Source organism: Phalaenopsis equestris, unplaced genomic scaffold, assembly GCF_001263595.1.
Source record: "Phalaenopsis equestris unplaced genomic scaffold, ASM126359v1 Scaffold000251, whole genome shotgun sequence".
Lineage (NCBI taxonomy): Eukaryota > Viridiplantae > Streptophyta > Magnoliopsida > Asparagales > Orchidaceae > Phalaenopsis > Phalaenopsis equestris.
Genome location: NW_018164693.1, coordinates 374,139 through 391,546, shown reverse-complemented (window position 1 = coordinate 391,546; position 17,408 = coordinate 374,139). Strand labels below are relative to the sequence as shown.

Genomic DNA, 17,408 nt, shown 5'->3' with positions numbered 1-17,408 from the left:
TATGTATCCCTCTTAAAATAAAGACAATCTTATAATGAGTAATTGTACATTCATAAACTAATTTCTCCTTTAACAAAGTCATTTTCTAGTCCTCACCAACCTCTTATCCTTTTGGAAACGCTCCATCATTTAGCATGGCTATTTTCTTTCATTATTTAATAGTTAAAATTAAGCTATTTGGCTTTTAGTTTTCGGTCAATTGTTTGAGAACTTTGGCCCTGTTTAAGAGATTTGAAGTTTAAAGACTAATATATGAGGTGTTATTTGTACTTCAAATTCAACTTTCTAAACGAAAAAAAAAATAAAATACTTGTCTAAGAGGAGATAGGAAAACTTAATATCTATATATAAACTGAAGATCACTTCTTTTGGGCTATCTTTTCATAATTATGCATCTAATACAATTATAGATTTTTTTTTGTTTGAAAATATAAATACAGTCAATTAAAATTGAAGGATAATCATCAAGAAAAATATATTTAAAAGAAAGAAAAAATAATTTGAATTAAATTATTTAGCATTTATTTATTTTTCTTATTGCTTAAATTTCCAAGTTTTTGCTTTTTTCTTAATTCAAACAATTTTGTTATAATGCTATGAAAACTTATTAGTTCTAAATTTGTTTTTTATTCATTAAAATCTAAAAAAATTGTTGCATGCGGTAAGCTAAGTAATCTTCGGTTTCGCAAATGGACAAATAACAGTTTCTCACGTCTTTCCTCGTAGAAGTGTGCCGCAGCTGTGTACAAAATAGAGATTATATTCAAATTATATCGATATTATATTCTCGTTATATCTCCTGTAATATTTATATAACTTTCACATAATCCACATATAACCTACATAAATATAAAAATAAAAGCCTGAAATTTATTTGTTAGTCCAGGTCACAGATATGTTAGGGAGGTTACATCGAGTTTATAATGCGTCCATTTATCTACGCAGGCCTACTTTTCTCCTGCTCTGGGTTCTCGCACTGGCTGAGGCTACTAACACTAAAACTCCATTTTTTTCTCTGACTCATCGTCGATCTTGCTCTGCCTTGTCAATCGCAAGGAAGATGCATCTCAGCAAATTTAGCACATGGCGGCATTGCCCGTCGCCCTGCACTCTTTCGCGCAATTTATCAAACACCATACGGGCATTCGCCGCCGCTGCTTCCCCTCCTTCCAAGGCTTTAGTCTACGAGCAACATGGGTCGCCCGACCAGGTTTTGAGGTTTGAAATCGGACGTCTTTTGCCATATTTCTAGTGGGCTTGTTATTCTGCTGGAGGGGGAATCTTATAATGCCTTCATACCTACAAATTTGAAATTTAGTAGCCATAGGTTCCTTTTATTCATAAAAGTGCAATGTTTGTGTTAATGGCGAGAATTCTTTTCGTGAAGTCATCAAGATACTTGGCGAGGTGGAGTTTAGGTTTTCCATTACCGAAGAATCAGAACTTGTTACTGTCGAATCATAGTTCTGAAGTGAAGGGAGCCACAAATTTCACAAGCTTTGCTTCCTACAAAGAGTTTTCTGACAAATAAGAGTTTTCGTGTGTGCGGAAATTGTTTTATTTGTTTTTTGTCATCTGTTTATCATGTTACCGCGTTACAATTGGTTAGCAAACTTCCAATTTGATGAATTTCTGTATTTTTAACATCAGGATGGTCGATCTTCCACCAGTGGAAATAAAAGAAAATGATGTATGTGTCAGAATGATGGCGTCTCCAATCAATCCCTCAGATATAAATAGGATGGAAGGTCTGTTGCTTTTATTCTTTGTCTGTAAGAAAAAATTTCTGCCTATGCATATTCTATTGTATGTTTTTGTGAAATGTTGGCCTATTTTTCTTAATTTGTGGCATGATTTTTTGCCTTTAACTTTATTTCATTACTTCCTCCCTTCATCGAAGATTACTTTCCTTACTCTTTTTATGATAGAAAAAGCAGTCAACAAAAATTAATGTCCATTTGGAAAAGTTTACTTTGAAAAAGCTATTTTTTGAGAAAATATAATATAAGCTGCTATCAGGAAAATAAATTTTAACAACAAAAGCATAGAAAAATAAGTCACCCTAAAGAAAATATGCATATGGTTTTTCTTTAGTGCACAAGTTTAGAGGAATCTGCTCAGCTTGATGCTAAGCCAAACAAATGTCATTCATTGTGGTAAAATGTTTTTTTATACTGTTGATGCTTAAATATTTCTTTGCCAGTATGATTAAATAGTTTGCTTTGTTGTTCTAATCTGGTGGTAATATTCTTAAATGACTTTTATTTAATGAATGGAATGTTTTCACATAGTTATGGCTATATACATATATATGGATTATGTTTGATTATTTCTTTTTTTTTTTGCTCAACTATTGGCACTTCTATACTTTGAAACACATGTTGGGAAGGAAAGTTGGCTATGCACATGGATCTCTCCATCACCTAATGTCAAGCATTGCCTAATGAATAAGTATTTTTGTCTATAACTTATTCAATGTATAATTTTGACATTTACTATGAGTTTTCTGAATAATGCAATTTTTTTTTTCAATTATTCAACCATTTCATTTTCTCTAGTTCCATTTTCACCATAGTTATGTAAACCAAGTCTCCTATAAATTGCTTATGAGTGGAACATGCTTTTTTATTGTCTTTTTCTATCCCAATTTGGATGTCTAACAATAAAATGATCAAGATGAATGGAAGTTTTCTTTCAAACTATATGTCTTATTGGATCCTTTTTTTGATATAGAAATAGAGGACACTGAATTCTTGCTTTTGAGTTAACCTCATTCACTTCGCTCAATACTTTGCTCTCTATATTTTTTCATTTCATTTTAATATTAAATTTGAAGAAACATCCATTAGAGGAAGGGTAGTCTATGATAAGGTAAGGAAACTAATCCAAGAAATGTTAGATAGAAAAATAATAACTTGAGTCGGAGAGTCATAGTTGAAAGGAGGAGCCCTTTTATTGCTTTTGTTCAAAACTGCTTATGAAAATTTAACCTTGTATCATGATTAAGTTGCTAGAAAAGAAGAGAAGCCCCTCTTTAATTTTTTGATCACCTTTTTTTTTATAAAGATAGTTGCTTTTCTATAGTTTTGGGAATTGTATTTTATGTGTGTCGTTAGGATACCATTTTTTTGAATCAACTTGTAACTAGATACCGGCCGACTCAAAAACAATTTTATCTTTCTCTTTTCATTATATCATGTTCTTTAAGATGATTGTTTCCTTATTTGTAAGTGTAGATGGTTTCTATCCAAAAACCTACTAACTTGATTTAAAGAAATGTAAACTTTTTTTTCTTTTTTAATTTTAATTGCTGGGTTGACTAAAATTAAATTTCACACACAAGTGGAATTTTTATTCCCTCCCATCCCAGAAAATCAAAATATTGCAATTGTTCAGCTTCCTTCTTTCTTTGTGATTATATCCCACACACGACACCATTATTAAGCACCAACTCCCTCCATAAATCATGCTTTACAATCCAACTCATCCCTGATGTGAATTAATTTAAAAAATTTTACTAAATGCACTATAAAATCTAATATCTTTTTGGTTTGTTGGCCCTAAATTATTTTGGTATCTTATGTGACCGTTAGAAAAAATCCTTGCCATTTTTCATCCTCCAATATCCCAATATTCAAGAATATTATTAAGCATTAAGTTTACACAAATCATTCTTGGTGATCAAGCCCATCCTCGATAAGAAATTTTACTCTTTAAAAATTTTTGGTTGGGACATTGGATACTATAGTAGAATATGACTGCCATTTTTTTTTCTTATGCACAAAATAAATAATTTTTTTCTTTCTATTTTTTATAGATCATTAACTCATTGATTTTATCGAATATTGGTTTCAGTGGGAGTAATATTTTTTCATTCACGTTAATTTCTTATTTCTCTACTCCTTAGAGAATTCACTTCTTTTTATGTATCTGGCTTTAAAAGTAGTGCTTTGTATAATAAATTCTTTTAGATTTTGAGGGATTTTATTAAAATATCTACTAACTTGATTTAAAGAAATGCACCACAAAATTAATCTTTCTTTTTAAGTTTGTTTTTTTCGGCCCTAAATTTATTTCTTATGTAGTTATAAGAGGGCTAATTTTTTTATTTTTTTCCCATTTTAAAAAGAGAAAATCTTGTAATTGTTCAATCTCCATCATTGTTAGTGATTCTATCCCATATACAACAATATTAGTAAGCACCGACTCTCCATAAATCATTCTTGGTGATCTAACCCATCATTAATAAAAAATGATACAAAAATCCACTAAATTCAAATAAATATACTTTAAAATTTAGCATCTTTTAATTTGTCAGCCCCCCTAACTTACTTGATCTCTTATATGACGATAAGATGCTTAATTTCTTCAATGTCATCTTAAAAAAAATTCATTACAATTTTTTTGGTCTCCATTATTCTTTATAATTATGTTTCCCATACAATAATGTTATTAAACAAAAAAATAAAAAATAAAAAAAATCATGTCATTAAGTGTTGACTCACATAAATCATTCTTGGTGATGATGCCCATCTCTGATAAAAATTCTTACTCCTTGAAAAGTTTTTGTGTGGATGATGCCCATCCAAATCATTATATTTAAATAAATAACACTCAAAATCCAACCATAAATAAAAAATAGCATTCCATTAACCATTCACTGTGAAGTACGAAAAAGCATCAGACAACCAAAGGGCAGGCTCACATGATGACTATGACGGGTAGTGAAGACTATGAGATTAATCCACGACAAGCTCGTGGGCCGATGCATGGTGTACTATGGAGAGCACGGTAAGTTTGCGACAGCTTATATTGGCGGATTAAGAATGAAAAGATGAGCAATTTTAACTTAAAAAAATGAAATTGATGGAATATTCTAATGTCGTTTTCTCAAATAAATCGAAGAAAAAATATACTTCACTGCAGAACATGTCTCTAGTTTTTAGGGCCAGTATTTTAGATATAGGAGGCCAAAATTATCTATTCCTCAGGAGTTCTTGGCCCTTCAATCTTAAGTTGTCACAGCATGATGGTCTTCCCATTCATGTTCGATTCCTCTACCAAAATTTCCTTTGGCTCTTTTGTTAAGAAAGACGAGCCCATAAGAGAAGGAATGGAAACCTCTTTTCTCTCAAATGATAAAAGAAAAAAAAAAAAAAAGAGGGGCCGAAAGTTTCGAAGAAGATATTATCAACGGGTCCATGAGAGTAGTACACTCACGATTTTTACGAAAGGTGACAAGTCACCAGAGGGGGCAGGACTGCAAGATAGGATGGTGATATTCCACCATCACCTAAGGGAGAATTGATTTTGTGATTTCATGGCACTTCATTGGCAAAGTACTTTTCTATGTTTAATTAAGTTTTAGGTGTTATATATGTAAATATAAACGTTTGGGCAGGGCACTTGATATGTAAATGAATAAACTTCTAAGTGCTATGTTTGTAAATCCCCCGCTATTATAAAACTATTAATGGAGTATTATACGATTTTATTAAAGTAATGTTGAGAGTGTTGCTCTTGAATTGTAATGGGAAAATTAGACTTAGATGGATTGCCTGTATGATAGATATATAAAATTATGTGGAAACTATGATGGAAGATACGGCTAATGATTAATGTGTTTACAAATTGTGCAAAAAACTTGTATAGAATAATATATGTTTTATCTAGCACTTAAGAAGACTGAATTGTAATAGGATTCATCTTGCCAGCATCAAATAATTTCGATAAGGCAAGATTTCTATATAAAGCTGCATTTAATATGAATCCTTTCTTTCAATGATCTAGTTGAATAATCAAATTTAAGTCTCTTCTCTTTAATATTATCAGCTTTCGTATTTCAGTTATGTATTTTCCTGTTACAGGAGTTTATCCTGTTCGTCCTGAGGTACCAGCAGTTGCAGGATATGAGGGAGTTGGGGAAGTGCATTCACTGGGCTCCGCAGTGAGTAACCTTGCAGTTGGTGACTGGGTGATACCATCACCTCCATCATTTGGTACCTTCTGTATTCATTGTTTTTCGGAATGAAACGAAATGAAAGTGAATCTATTTCTCTTCTATTATGAGTTTCTAGATTGTTTTTTTCTGCTGCGTTTTTCATTTTGTTTAAATTTATATATCTATTTAAATTAAATGTATGATTAGAAGTTTAGATTTTTAGACTTAAGCTTTGATGCTCTTACGGTATATAAATCTTTCTTTTATTTCTTGACTGTAACAAAGTATATGCTACTTAGGGACATGGCAGACATACATTGTCAAAGAAGAGAGTGCCTGGCACAAAGTTAGCAAGGACATCCCTATGGAGTATGCTGCTACAATTACTGTAAATCCGCTGACGGCTTTGTGTATGCTGGAGAACTTTTCTGAACTAACTTATGGTATTTAATTGCAATGCTGAATTCATCAATCTTTGGGCTCTATTGATCTGCTAGTGCTTACTAGTTTATTTGAATTCTACTTAGGTGATTCTATTGTGCAAAATGGCGCAACTAGCATTGTGGGACAGTGCATTATTCAGCTTGCAAAAATTAAGGGTGTCAGCAGTATAAATATAATTAGAGACCGGTCAGAGAAAAATTCTTGTTAGTCCTTTTCTTAACAGTTATTTCATAAGATTAGTATGTCAGGCCATTTTTCTTATAATTAATTTCCTTTACTGTTATTTGTTATTTTCTGCACAGAAATCAAAATTCATAACAAATATGATTGATAGGTGGAAATTCCTGCAATATTTCAAATTGAAGAAGTGCATAGTTTAAATATTAATAGCCCTATTTATTTATTTTATTTTATTTTATTTTATTTTATTTTTTGGTTTGCTTGAATATTTAATCGAGCTAATTAAATGATGCAAATCGAGTCATAAATTGCCGTGTGAGTGATATTCATGGGAACGTTGTCAGATCTAACTAAATAGCATGTAAAAATTATAAATTCTTCAGAGGACTGAATAATTCATGAGAAATCAATGGGGAATGGTAATGAAAGTAGCTTATCAATGAAATGACACAATAAGAGCTAAGTTCATCCTTTCCGTATATCTCAATGACCGAGCTGTTTCTTTGAAATTCACATTTATCTTACTGGTGGATATCCAAAGCAAAAGACACGTGGCCAATTAATAATGTAAATTATAAAAGAAGAGAAAGAACTAGACTGAATACCCGACCTCACCCCCTTATGGCAATTATCGGAAAAGCAAACTTGGCATCATTTATTGCACTGTGGAAAACATGAACTTTATTTTTATAAAACTATGAGTTTTTTTGATGAGAGAGAAACACTTTTATAGTATAGGAACAGTGAGTGCATTCACACATGAGAAAGTACAAGACGCTGTTTTAAATATGATAGAAATCAGGATGAAGTTGAGTTAGATCTTGCCCTACTGTTTGAACCCATATCTTTAACAAGTCATTAACATTGGTCATATTTTATGGTTTAGACCCTTTGACTGTGTCGACATTTAAAATTCAATGAAACATCTCATATGCATGTCATCAACCCACCAAATGAGTCCATCAAAGTCTAAATATCATATCAAATTCAAAGCAAAATCGTGTTTCTGATCTCTAAATTTTAGTTGGACTAAACAAACACAATCTCATTGTCATTTCTCCGATTTCACGCCCTTCCTTCACTTAGCTATGTACCAATAAAACTATGAATTTTGCAAACTTATATTTCAATGATCGAAACCACGAGATGCATGACAATAGTGATGGATTTGCCTGAAATCTAGCCTATTTTGTGTAACCAAGTCACTTTAATTTGGACATTCTAGACTTCGTAGGGTTTCTATAGTCCTCTAATTCACAAAGCATCAATGATGACAGATTGTTCTTGAGTCTCGAGGAGTTGAACATTTCAAGAAAAAGTGGTAGCATATGATTGCCATTTTTAATGGCTAGATTTGATTCCTAAACTTTAAACTTATTTCCGCTTCTGCAAAGCCATTAGCTATTTGTAACAACACGTTTGACTAGAATTTTAATATGTTAACTACATTAAATTTGCATTGTTGAGAGCTTTAGACTGTTATATTTTGTTCATTGATAGAAGATTTTTCTTGTGGATGTTTTCGCCATACTACTGTCAAACCACTGTCATGGGCGCTTTGCTCAACCATAGTCTGTCTTGGTTGATTGAGTCAGTCCGGTGGTTTTTATTTTCGTATCATTTGCTAATCAGGGAAGGTGCAATTTGGCACATTTATGGATAAGATAATGAAAATTTTGGTATAATTTAGGATTAAGAACAAAATGCCCTTTTCAAATTATCTATGTAGGCCCAATTCTCATTTTTTATTGCTCGAAATTTAAAAAACTTTAGAGATGCCTAGAGCTTAAAATTCTCCAATTGACCTCCATAGGGTTATCGGATTATTCGCCTTGGTGATTTTAGATTCATTGCTTTGGTGTTCTTTGATTCTCCATTTTAGTGCTCTCGAACTTTTCATCTACCATTTTTGGATTTTCAAATTTAGGGGCCTCATATTTTCTCTCTTGGAGTTTTTGAATTCCTCTTATGTCGCCAATTCTTGAAGCTCCAGTTGACCTTTAATGTTTTCTAGAACTTTGTTTCATATGCTAATTTTTTTCATTCGACTGACTTATTTTTCACCTTTTGAATGGTAAGCACCTTCCTCCTAAGGTGTCATCATAATGTGTAATTTGTGGGGCTTCATCGTTATGTGTTTAGGGGTTTTAATATATGTTGATGGAGAGGTTGCGGTGCTTAATCCTTATGCCATCTACTATGTGGGGACAAACATTAGAAAATTTTTTGTTCTTTTAGCTCAAAACAAGCCCCTAAAATCGGCCGAAATCAAGGTTGAATCAGATTATATATATAATAACGACCAAGCATGCATAGAAATAAATGGTGGTGTGCGCACGCGTATAAGAATATTAAAATATTAATATGCATATTTCTTGCTTTGATTTGCTTTTATTCACTTTCCCTTTCCCGTTATTCTGTTTTTATTTGTTTTCTTACTAGTAGATCCTGTAATGAATATTCGTACTCCTCTTTGCATCAATAAGATTTACCTTGAGTTCTATTCTGACATTGTATCAGAGCCATGGTTTTAACCCTAGAGACTCTACCATAGTTGTCGACCACCTGCAGGTCCTTCCAGCGGTTGCAGATTTTCCTTTAGGGTATGTTTGGGGCCGCTTCAGCTTATCCAGCTTATCCAGATAAACAACTTATTTTGATAAATTGTTGATCAACAGCTGGTCCGGATAAGCTGACTGACTGTTTGATTTATGCGTTTAAAAACAATTGATTCTATATAAATGACCATTTTGCCCTTGTTCTGGAGAAGCTGTTTAGCTGTTTAGCTGTTTGGTTTGTGCGTTTGGAAAACAACTGGTTTGCAGTTTTTTGTAGACAAAGGATCATTATAACATTATAAATTTTAATTTTCAAAAAATTATTTTTAAATTATGTGTAACATAAATTGTAATCAATAATTTACATTTTATTCTAATTTAAAATAAATTAATTTAATTATATAAGCTACATGAATCCTTTTCTTCTATTGTGTTCTATCTAACAAATAAAATTGAATTTTTATATTAATATAAATTTACCTATATTTGAAAATATGTATATTTTAAAAACGTTAGTAGTAATATTTTGTCGTGTGATATATTTTTTTTAATATTATAAGAACATTAAAATGTACGTGAAACAAAGAAGTCTTTCCACAGAGAGAATAAGAAGAAAATAAACTCAAACAGAAGAAAATATGCAGGAGCTGAAGAAACCGAAGTGAAGAACTTCTTATAACCCTTATTTTATTACACAATTAGCACAAATTACAAACACACACACACACACACACACACACACACATATATATATATATAGATTTGTTGCATGACAAATTTGTAATTTCATAATAGTACAGAATTTTGATGCTGACTTCATCTAAAATAAATCAAAATACATATTGTTAAAATCAAAATACATATTGAAACTACAATTAGTAATAAGATTATAACATTCAATTTAACATGCAAAAGTAACATCTCATGAGAACCGTTACTCGGTTGGTGCACGATCGAACCCCGAGCAACATTAGGCGGTTGGGAAACGCTCGAACCACGAGCAATGGTTTCTGATTGTGACACCGTCGAACCCCGTGCAACATTGTACGATTGGAATAACGTAGAATCTGAAGGTTTGTCTGTCCACTTAAAGAAGTCGCAGTCGTCCGATACGTGTTTCTATCATGAACACCTATAAAACTGCCGCCCGCAGCTATGTTGCCGGCGTGAAGTGAGTAGCAAGGACGACATTCCGCAGCGACACATCACTTGTCCAGACTTCCCTGAATACCTGAAGCTCATCGTCCTGCAATTATTAAAAAGAGAATGTATCTGAAGCATCAATGGTGTGCTTAATGGGATTCCAACCCAACCCAGTGGAACTCCTTTTCAACTCATTCCATAACTTCAAGTCCTTCTTCAATTGATCCCACTTGTTCTTGAATTTTAGCATATCATACTTCCTTTCTGTCAATTCCTTGAACATCTTCAAAATGTTTTGTCATCCCTCCTTGTTAAAGTATGTGGTAGGTCTATTACCAGCCTCAATCTCTTTAATGTGAAGATCGAAAAAATATTTGTAACTTTCTTATCCCACATTGCTGACGGACCCCCATTCTTTAAACTTCAACATATTGGAACTAATTAAAGATTACAAAAGTACAGCGAAATATGTTAAGATATAATAATATAAAATGACAATGAATTGTATGAGTTTTATATGAAAGAAAACCGATAATACTTGAAACTTCATGAACAAGCAATGTTACTCATAAAAAAAAAAAAAGCAAATAATAGAGAAGCTGTATGCTTTCCTTGATCACAATCTTCAAGCATTGATGAAAATCTAAATCGAATGAACCATAATCCATACCGAATGAACCAACTATTGGATTTTAATTTGTTATGACCAAAATCCAAAATGAATTAACCATTGAAGAAAGCCACTTTCTCATGGCATTAATCTTGCTAGAACAAAAAAAAAAAAAAAAAAAAAAAAAGCAAAAGAAAGGAGACTTGTAAGATTCTTTGTATAAACAAGCTCCACAATAATTTTTGTATACCCAAAACCTTCCACAAGAGGGGAAGAAGAATAAATTCTCATAAAAATGTTTGTATACCCAAAACCAATTTCATATTAGGAGGCTTCCCTCCGTTCCTTTCACCAGCATGGTTAATCATGTTAGACTCTGCTCCAACCAACCATGGATCACTAATACCAAAACTAAGCAAAATAAATTGATTCGGGAGTACCATTTTTTCAAGTTTATCACAACTCGCATAAACAAGAAAGCAAAACATCTTTGACATATTTCAAACCTTTAGATATCCTAGAGGAAGGCAAAACATCATTCCATTCTCCACTAACATGTAAAAAGGTCAAATTCTTGCGGCTTAGCAGATAGGAATGCAAGTGAGAACATAGTGTGAGGAAAAAACAAACTATTGCTAAAGGTTGCAACATCTCTAAGGAGAAAGCCTTGGAAATTTTTCTACATTTGTTGCATATACTGCATGTTCATCAATAACACCCAAACATCAACTATACAAAACCACAGATGGTATGGAAGCTGAATCAAAAAACCAAATTCCCAAAAAATCCCAAGCCGCAGAGGACAATCCACTGCAATGAAAGCAAAATTTTGCACAGATCAAGGCCCAAAGATAAATGACATTAACTTAACAGGGCTTCAAATAATTCCCACAAAATAACCAAAACCTAACAGGGCACAGATCAGGGCCCAAAGGTCTATGGAAGCCGCACCTCATTTATACCAAAAACGCTTCAAGCACACAACCCTAAAATCACAAATGATATGGAATGAAACCAATTTCCCACAAATCCAAAGCAGCAGAGGGCAAACCAGTTCAACGAAAGGAAAAATCACAATAAAAAAAACATATACCAGAGGAACGGGATGAAGAACCGAGGGAGAGGACCGATGGAGAAGCAACTAGGGCAAGCCGGATCGTGTGGGGGAGAAGGGCACGCGAGGAATCTTTACCAGAAACACAGTTATGGAAAGCGGGACGTGAGGTCAATCCCGCGTCCTGCTTCTCTTAAGAAAATTAATTTCACGTTTTCAGCCCGCCCTCCAAATGCCCGAACCAAACCCCCGATCTGCGTTTTCAAAACGCCACACGTGGCGATAAGCTGCGCCAAACACACCCTTAATCTCTCAGCAGCTGATTAGACCTTTAGGTGTCAAACAGTGGCTGCAGATTTTCCATAGCATGAACTTGCAGGCGTCAAATTTTTGAGCTTCCAGCCTTTTGCAATTCACATGAACCTGCAAGCATCAAGTGTTTTGATCTTCCAACCTTTTGCAAGGCTTTGATCTCAGAAATTTGCAGGTTCTTCTGACAGTCCTTTCGACCGGCTTCCCTGCAGACCCCGTTGATCTCATCCCTCCAATTGCCGGCTATTGGCTGTCATTTTCAGCCGTTGGATATCCTTCTGTCGGCTTGTTTTTATATCCAGCCGGCCTGATCTCCTCGACTGGTGTATCCAAAACTCTTTCCAGCCGCTAGACCTTCCTCTATCGCTTCATCAATACTTTTCGGTGGTAGCGATGGTGATGAACATTGCAAAAAATTCTGTCCAATACTTCAGATACAAGAAAACAACAGTCGTCGTTACTTATTGCAAGGCCAGAAAGGGCTTGATCAAGTTTAATGGCTCTTGTTGCCTATTACCAGAAGTACATTGACGAACGCTCCAAGAAGGAGGTCAAGGGCTTCTTCATTAGTGCTCAACCTAGGATGTTCACCCCACTTATGATTACTGTCATAAACCCAACCTCACTCGTGATAAATGTTGGGAGCTCCACAGGAAACGACATCTGAACCGTCGACCAAATCTTCCGATTCCACGGGTCTCACTGCAACTTCTGAATCCAACACAACACAACCGATCTCTACCCAAAGCAATTCAAAATCCTTCAATTTTCTGAAAATTCAAGTCTAACTCTTAATCAAACTACTTGGATCCAGTCCGCTCTCTTTCGGTCCGTTGACCTCCCACATTCATCAAGGTATCAATCCTATGACACTCTATTCTTTCAACTTTTCTAGTCCATGCATCTTTGATTCAAGTGACACGGACCACATGACTGAAAGCTCTCAAGCCTTCTCGACATACTATCGTTGCTCAGGGAATGAGACTATTAAAATTGCTGATGGCTCTAAAGTTTCATTGCGGGTAAATAGTCTGTTGTTTTAACATATCTAACTCTGAAATCTGTGTTACATGTACCTCTGCTGAAGTATAATCTTTTATTTGTCAGTAAGCTGACATATGACATTGATTATAATGTTCATTTTTCTTCTGATGTCTGTGTCTTTCAGGATCGTTGTTCGGGGAGGATGATTGGAACGATAACACTCCACCCATTAATTACAATTTATTTTAGTCTATTGAATGCTCTATTATGTTGTTATACTGTTGTTTGGGATGTTATACTGTCGTTTGGGTTATCCCAGTTTTCAATATCTAAAACAATTGTATCCGTTAATGTTTATCATTAAAAATCCTTCTAATTTCAAATGTGAAACCTGTCAGTTAGCTAAACATCATTGTGTTCCTTATGCACTCCACAATTAAACACCTTCCGCTCCTTTCTCTCTTATTCACAGTGACTTATGAGGACTCTATCACACACCTAGCTAAATTGATAAACGTTGATTCTTTACTTTGATTGATGATCACACTCGGATGACATGAGTCTATATTTTAAAAAGATAAATTTGAAGCTGCTGTCATTTTTAAAAACTTTCATATCTTTATTTTGACCCAATGCAAAACTTCTATTTAAGTCATTCGGACTGACAATAGTCGTGAATTTCTCAACTCTATATTAGGAGGATTTTTGGTGAGCATCATAACTCGTCTTAACACTCAACAAAATGGGGTAGCCAAGAGAAAAAAACCAACATCTCTTTCACGTTACTTTCTCCAATATGTTTCACTCTAATGCCCCAAAACGTTTCTGGAATGATGTCATTCTTACCTCCACTTATCTCATCAATGGTATTTCCTAAAAAATCACAACTTTCGTACCTCTTTATCCATCTTGAGATCATACTTTCCTAACAATTGGGTGTTCTCCACTTTAGATCCCTAAGTTTTTGGGTGCACAGTTGCCGTTAGCATTTCTCACAATCCGGTCCAGCATTATCGCACTAAGCATGTTGAGATTAACCGTCACTTTATTAAGGAAAACTTGAGTCCGGGGAAATTTGTGTACCGTCTGTGTCATCTAGTGGCTAACTGACACATATTCTCATAAAGAACCTTTCTCGGCCACTGTTTGATGATTTCAAATTCAAGTTGAATATGACTAACATTTATGCTTCAACTTGATAGGGAGTATTAAAATATTAGAATATTAATATGTAAATTTCTTGCTTTGATTCACTTTTATTTACTTTTCTATTTCATTTTATTCTATTTTGTCGGTCAATTTTTTGATAGATTTGAAAATATGAAAATAAAAATAATTTTTGAGATTTAATTTAATAAAAGAGATATATATAGTTTGGGCTTTGAAAGTAGTATGTTTTAATTTTCGAAAAAAAAGAGACCAAATGGATCTCATTCGTCCAATAGTTTGCATAATTGTGTCCGATACCGCAAATACTACACCTTCCCGAAAGATAAGTGTAGACTTCGGTGATAGACCCAATCCTGCAAACTAAGAGATTTGTGACATCCGTTTGGTCTGCGAACTTTTTATGTGCGACCGATAAGTTCCCATATCTAATACAAAGATTATATAGAGTTTATTTTAACTGGTTTCCAAGTTTTCTATAGAGGCAAACCGCTATAGTTAATTACATCTCAAATGACTGGGGTCACTTGAGAAAACTCTCGATAATAATCAGAGGTACTAGTCTTCAAGATTTCAAAGTTTAGGCTTTTACGGTAGGACGTGAAAAAGCAAATGAGAGTGACTCAAATATGAACAGTTATTTCAGGAGTCCAAAGGAAGAAACAGGTAGGGGATGTCATAGATCATGAGGAGAAACCTCAGTGACTTCCTAGACTATCCTACTGTGTGGTTGTGTTTTGAAGAAAACATTATTTGAATGTTGAATCCCGTTAATTTTATTATTTGAGACTTACATTTGCATAATAACTGGTTATGCAAATGACCCACAGAGATAAGAGGTTTTACGTTGTTCTGGATGACAACCTCAGAACGTAAGACGAGTTAGGACTTGCGTTGCACAACATGATTGTACATGAACCTAAGAGAGTGTGAGGATTTACGTCGCGTTGGGCGGGCTACCTCGAAGTCCTATTGTTTGTTATTTTGACTAAGGATAAAGTTTGCTAAAGAAGACCCTCTTAATGCTCGGTCCGAATTCCTCGCTGTGCTGCCCACAAATTTAGCTCCGAACCTTCTGTCGCCGCGATAGCTCCAGGGTTTAAGTGTTTGAGATTGGTGATTTATATTTTACAGTTTTGGTGTCAATGTTGGGTTTTGTTTTGTTTCAGTTTTAGTTTTACGTGCAAAATAAGTAAGTCACAGATAAATAACAGATACTTGAAAAGCAAAATACAGTAAAGTAAAATACCATAAATAAACTTATAAAAGCGTACATGACATCTGCTACCATTGTGTTATTAGTATTGTGAGCACAATATGATTTGCAGCGGATTAAAATAGACTTGCAAGAAAAATAAATAAAACGAGAAAACCCAATACAAAAGTAAGAAAACGAGTCGTAGAAATCACAAGTAAAAGAAATCCGTAATCACATATGAAACACCAGGACTGAGTGTAAGACATTGGTAAAAGTGGGGGCTCGGAGCTGGACTGTGTGCTTCCCGATCTTAAATTGGAGCTACCAGCCCGACAATCTACGGAGGACAGTTCTTAACCTCAATTTGAATGATTAGCCATGGACCTTTATAAATTTTCACAGAAAAATTCTTTGATTTTCATGCAAAAACTGTTGTTTAAATATTTTTTTATGCAGAGTTCTTTTAACATTCAAAAGAGATTTTTGTTTGATTTTTGTAAATATTTTGTGAAGTCGTGTAGTCCACAGGCTAGTCACTCTAATCGTGTTGTAACTACTAACAACCTAAGAGCATCGGGGGCAACGATTCCACCAAGAGTCAGCGAATAGCATCATCGATTCTTTCCTCTCTCTTAATGATGATCCTTGAGGAAGGAGATACTATTCTAATAATCCCACTTCATATCCCTCGTTTAAGCACACATAAGCAATGTGGTCTTCGCCTTCACCACCTATACCCTAGATTTATCCTAGTCCGGTTATCCATATGTGACATTAACAAATTTCCTCAATTTCCAGGAGGATTTGAGTTTGGATATTCCCGGTGCACTGAGTTTCACTATAAGTTAAGTCATGACGGAAATTCCACTATTGATTTAATTAAGTATGAATTACGTCTTGGTGCATCCTCATGTCTAATGTCTTAATCAATTTGTGAATCAGGGTGAAGTGCCTAGTTTCATTATTTATTTGAAAATTAAGTGGATGAATGCCCACCTACGGTGTGCTCCTAAAATCTAAAAACCTGCCCTGAAAAATTAAGTAGGTGGACTCTCATCTAGGATTCGTTCCTAAAATCTAGGGAGCTTATTGTCACGCTCTGCCACATTCGAGAAATCGTCGAGACAAACACTGGATGGAAGATTCTAGAGAAGGTCAGAATATGAGGAGTCTTCAAAGGAGCTCTAGAAGATTCCACCACATACAGGAGAGAGCAAGGAGGGAAAGCTCTAAAGAGGATCTAAGAATAACCTAGAATGTTCTAGAGTTATTTATGTACATAAGAATAGTCTAAGAGATAGAATATTATATTGTAATCTAGAAGCTTCTCTTGGATATTGTATAGTCCCACATTGGCTAGATGAAAGACCAAAGGCATGGAGGAGGCTATAAATAGGAGCTCCTCCCCTCATTTGTAATTACCCAAGCATTGAATCAAAACATTCTAGTATTCAAGTGCTAATTATTCCTTTCTCTCTATTATTCTTCTTAAGAGTGTTTGGGGCTCATAAGTCCAGTGTTGTGAGGGGTAAGGCTGATTTAGTGCTAAGAAAGAGCGCTAAAGCCGCACGGGTGACTTGAGGAAAGTTAGTCCGTGACAGTTGGTATCAGAGATTTGAGTTCGAGGGAATGGCGAAAAGCGTCAAGGAGCACGTTATGGAGTCGGAAGCCACTAATGTGGAGTCATCTCAAGGGCGAGGTCGCCAGGAGCAAAGGGACCCCGTTGCACCCAAGCCACATGGAAGGTCTAAGGAGATCATGCATAGCTTTGATTCACGCCTTGCTCGGATGGAGGAGGCAATGAATGGCATGGAGGG

The 17,408-nt window shown here is 34.6% G+C and overlaps 1 protein-coding gene across 1 annotated transcript in view; it reads left to right on the top strand.

Moving 5' to 3' along the window:
• The first annotated feature begins 903 nt into the window (after nt 1-903).
• LOC110024234 (probable trans-2-enoyl-CoA reductase, mitochondrial) overlaps nt 904-17,408 on the top strand; it is a 51,266-nt gene continuing 34,761 nt past the window's right edge. The window contains exons 1-5 of the mRNA XM_020724083.1: nt 904-1,218; nt 1,651-1,748; nt 5,868-5,999; nt 6,241-6,384; nt 6,469-6,571. Coding sequence (XP_020579742.1) covers nt 1,061-1,218; nt 1,651-1,748; nt 5,868-5,999; nt 6,241-6,384; nt 6,469-6,571 — 635 coding nt within the window. The 5' untranslated portion in view covers nt 904-1,060. The remainder of the gene's footprint in view (nt 1,219-1,650; nt 1,749-5,867; nt 6,000-6,240; nt 6,385-6,468; nt 6,572-17,408) is intronic.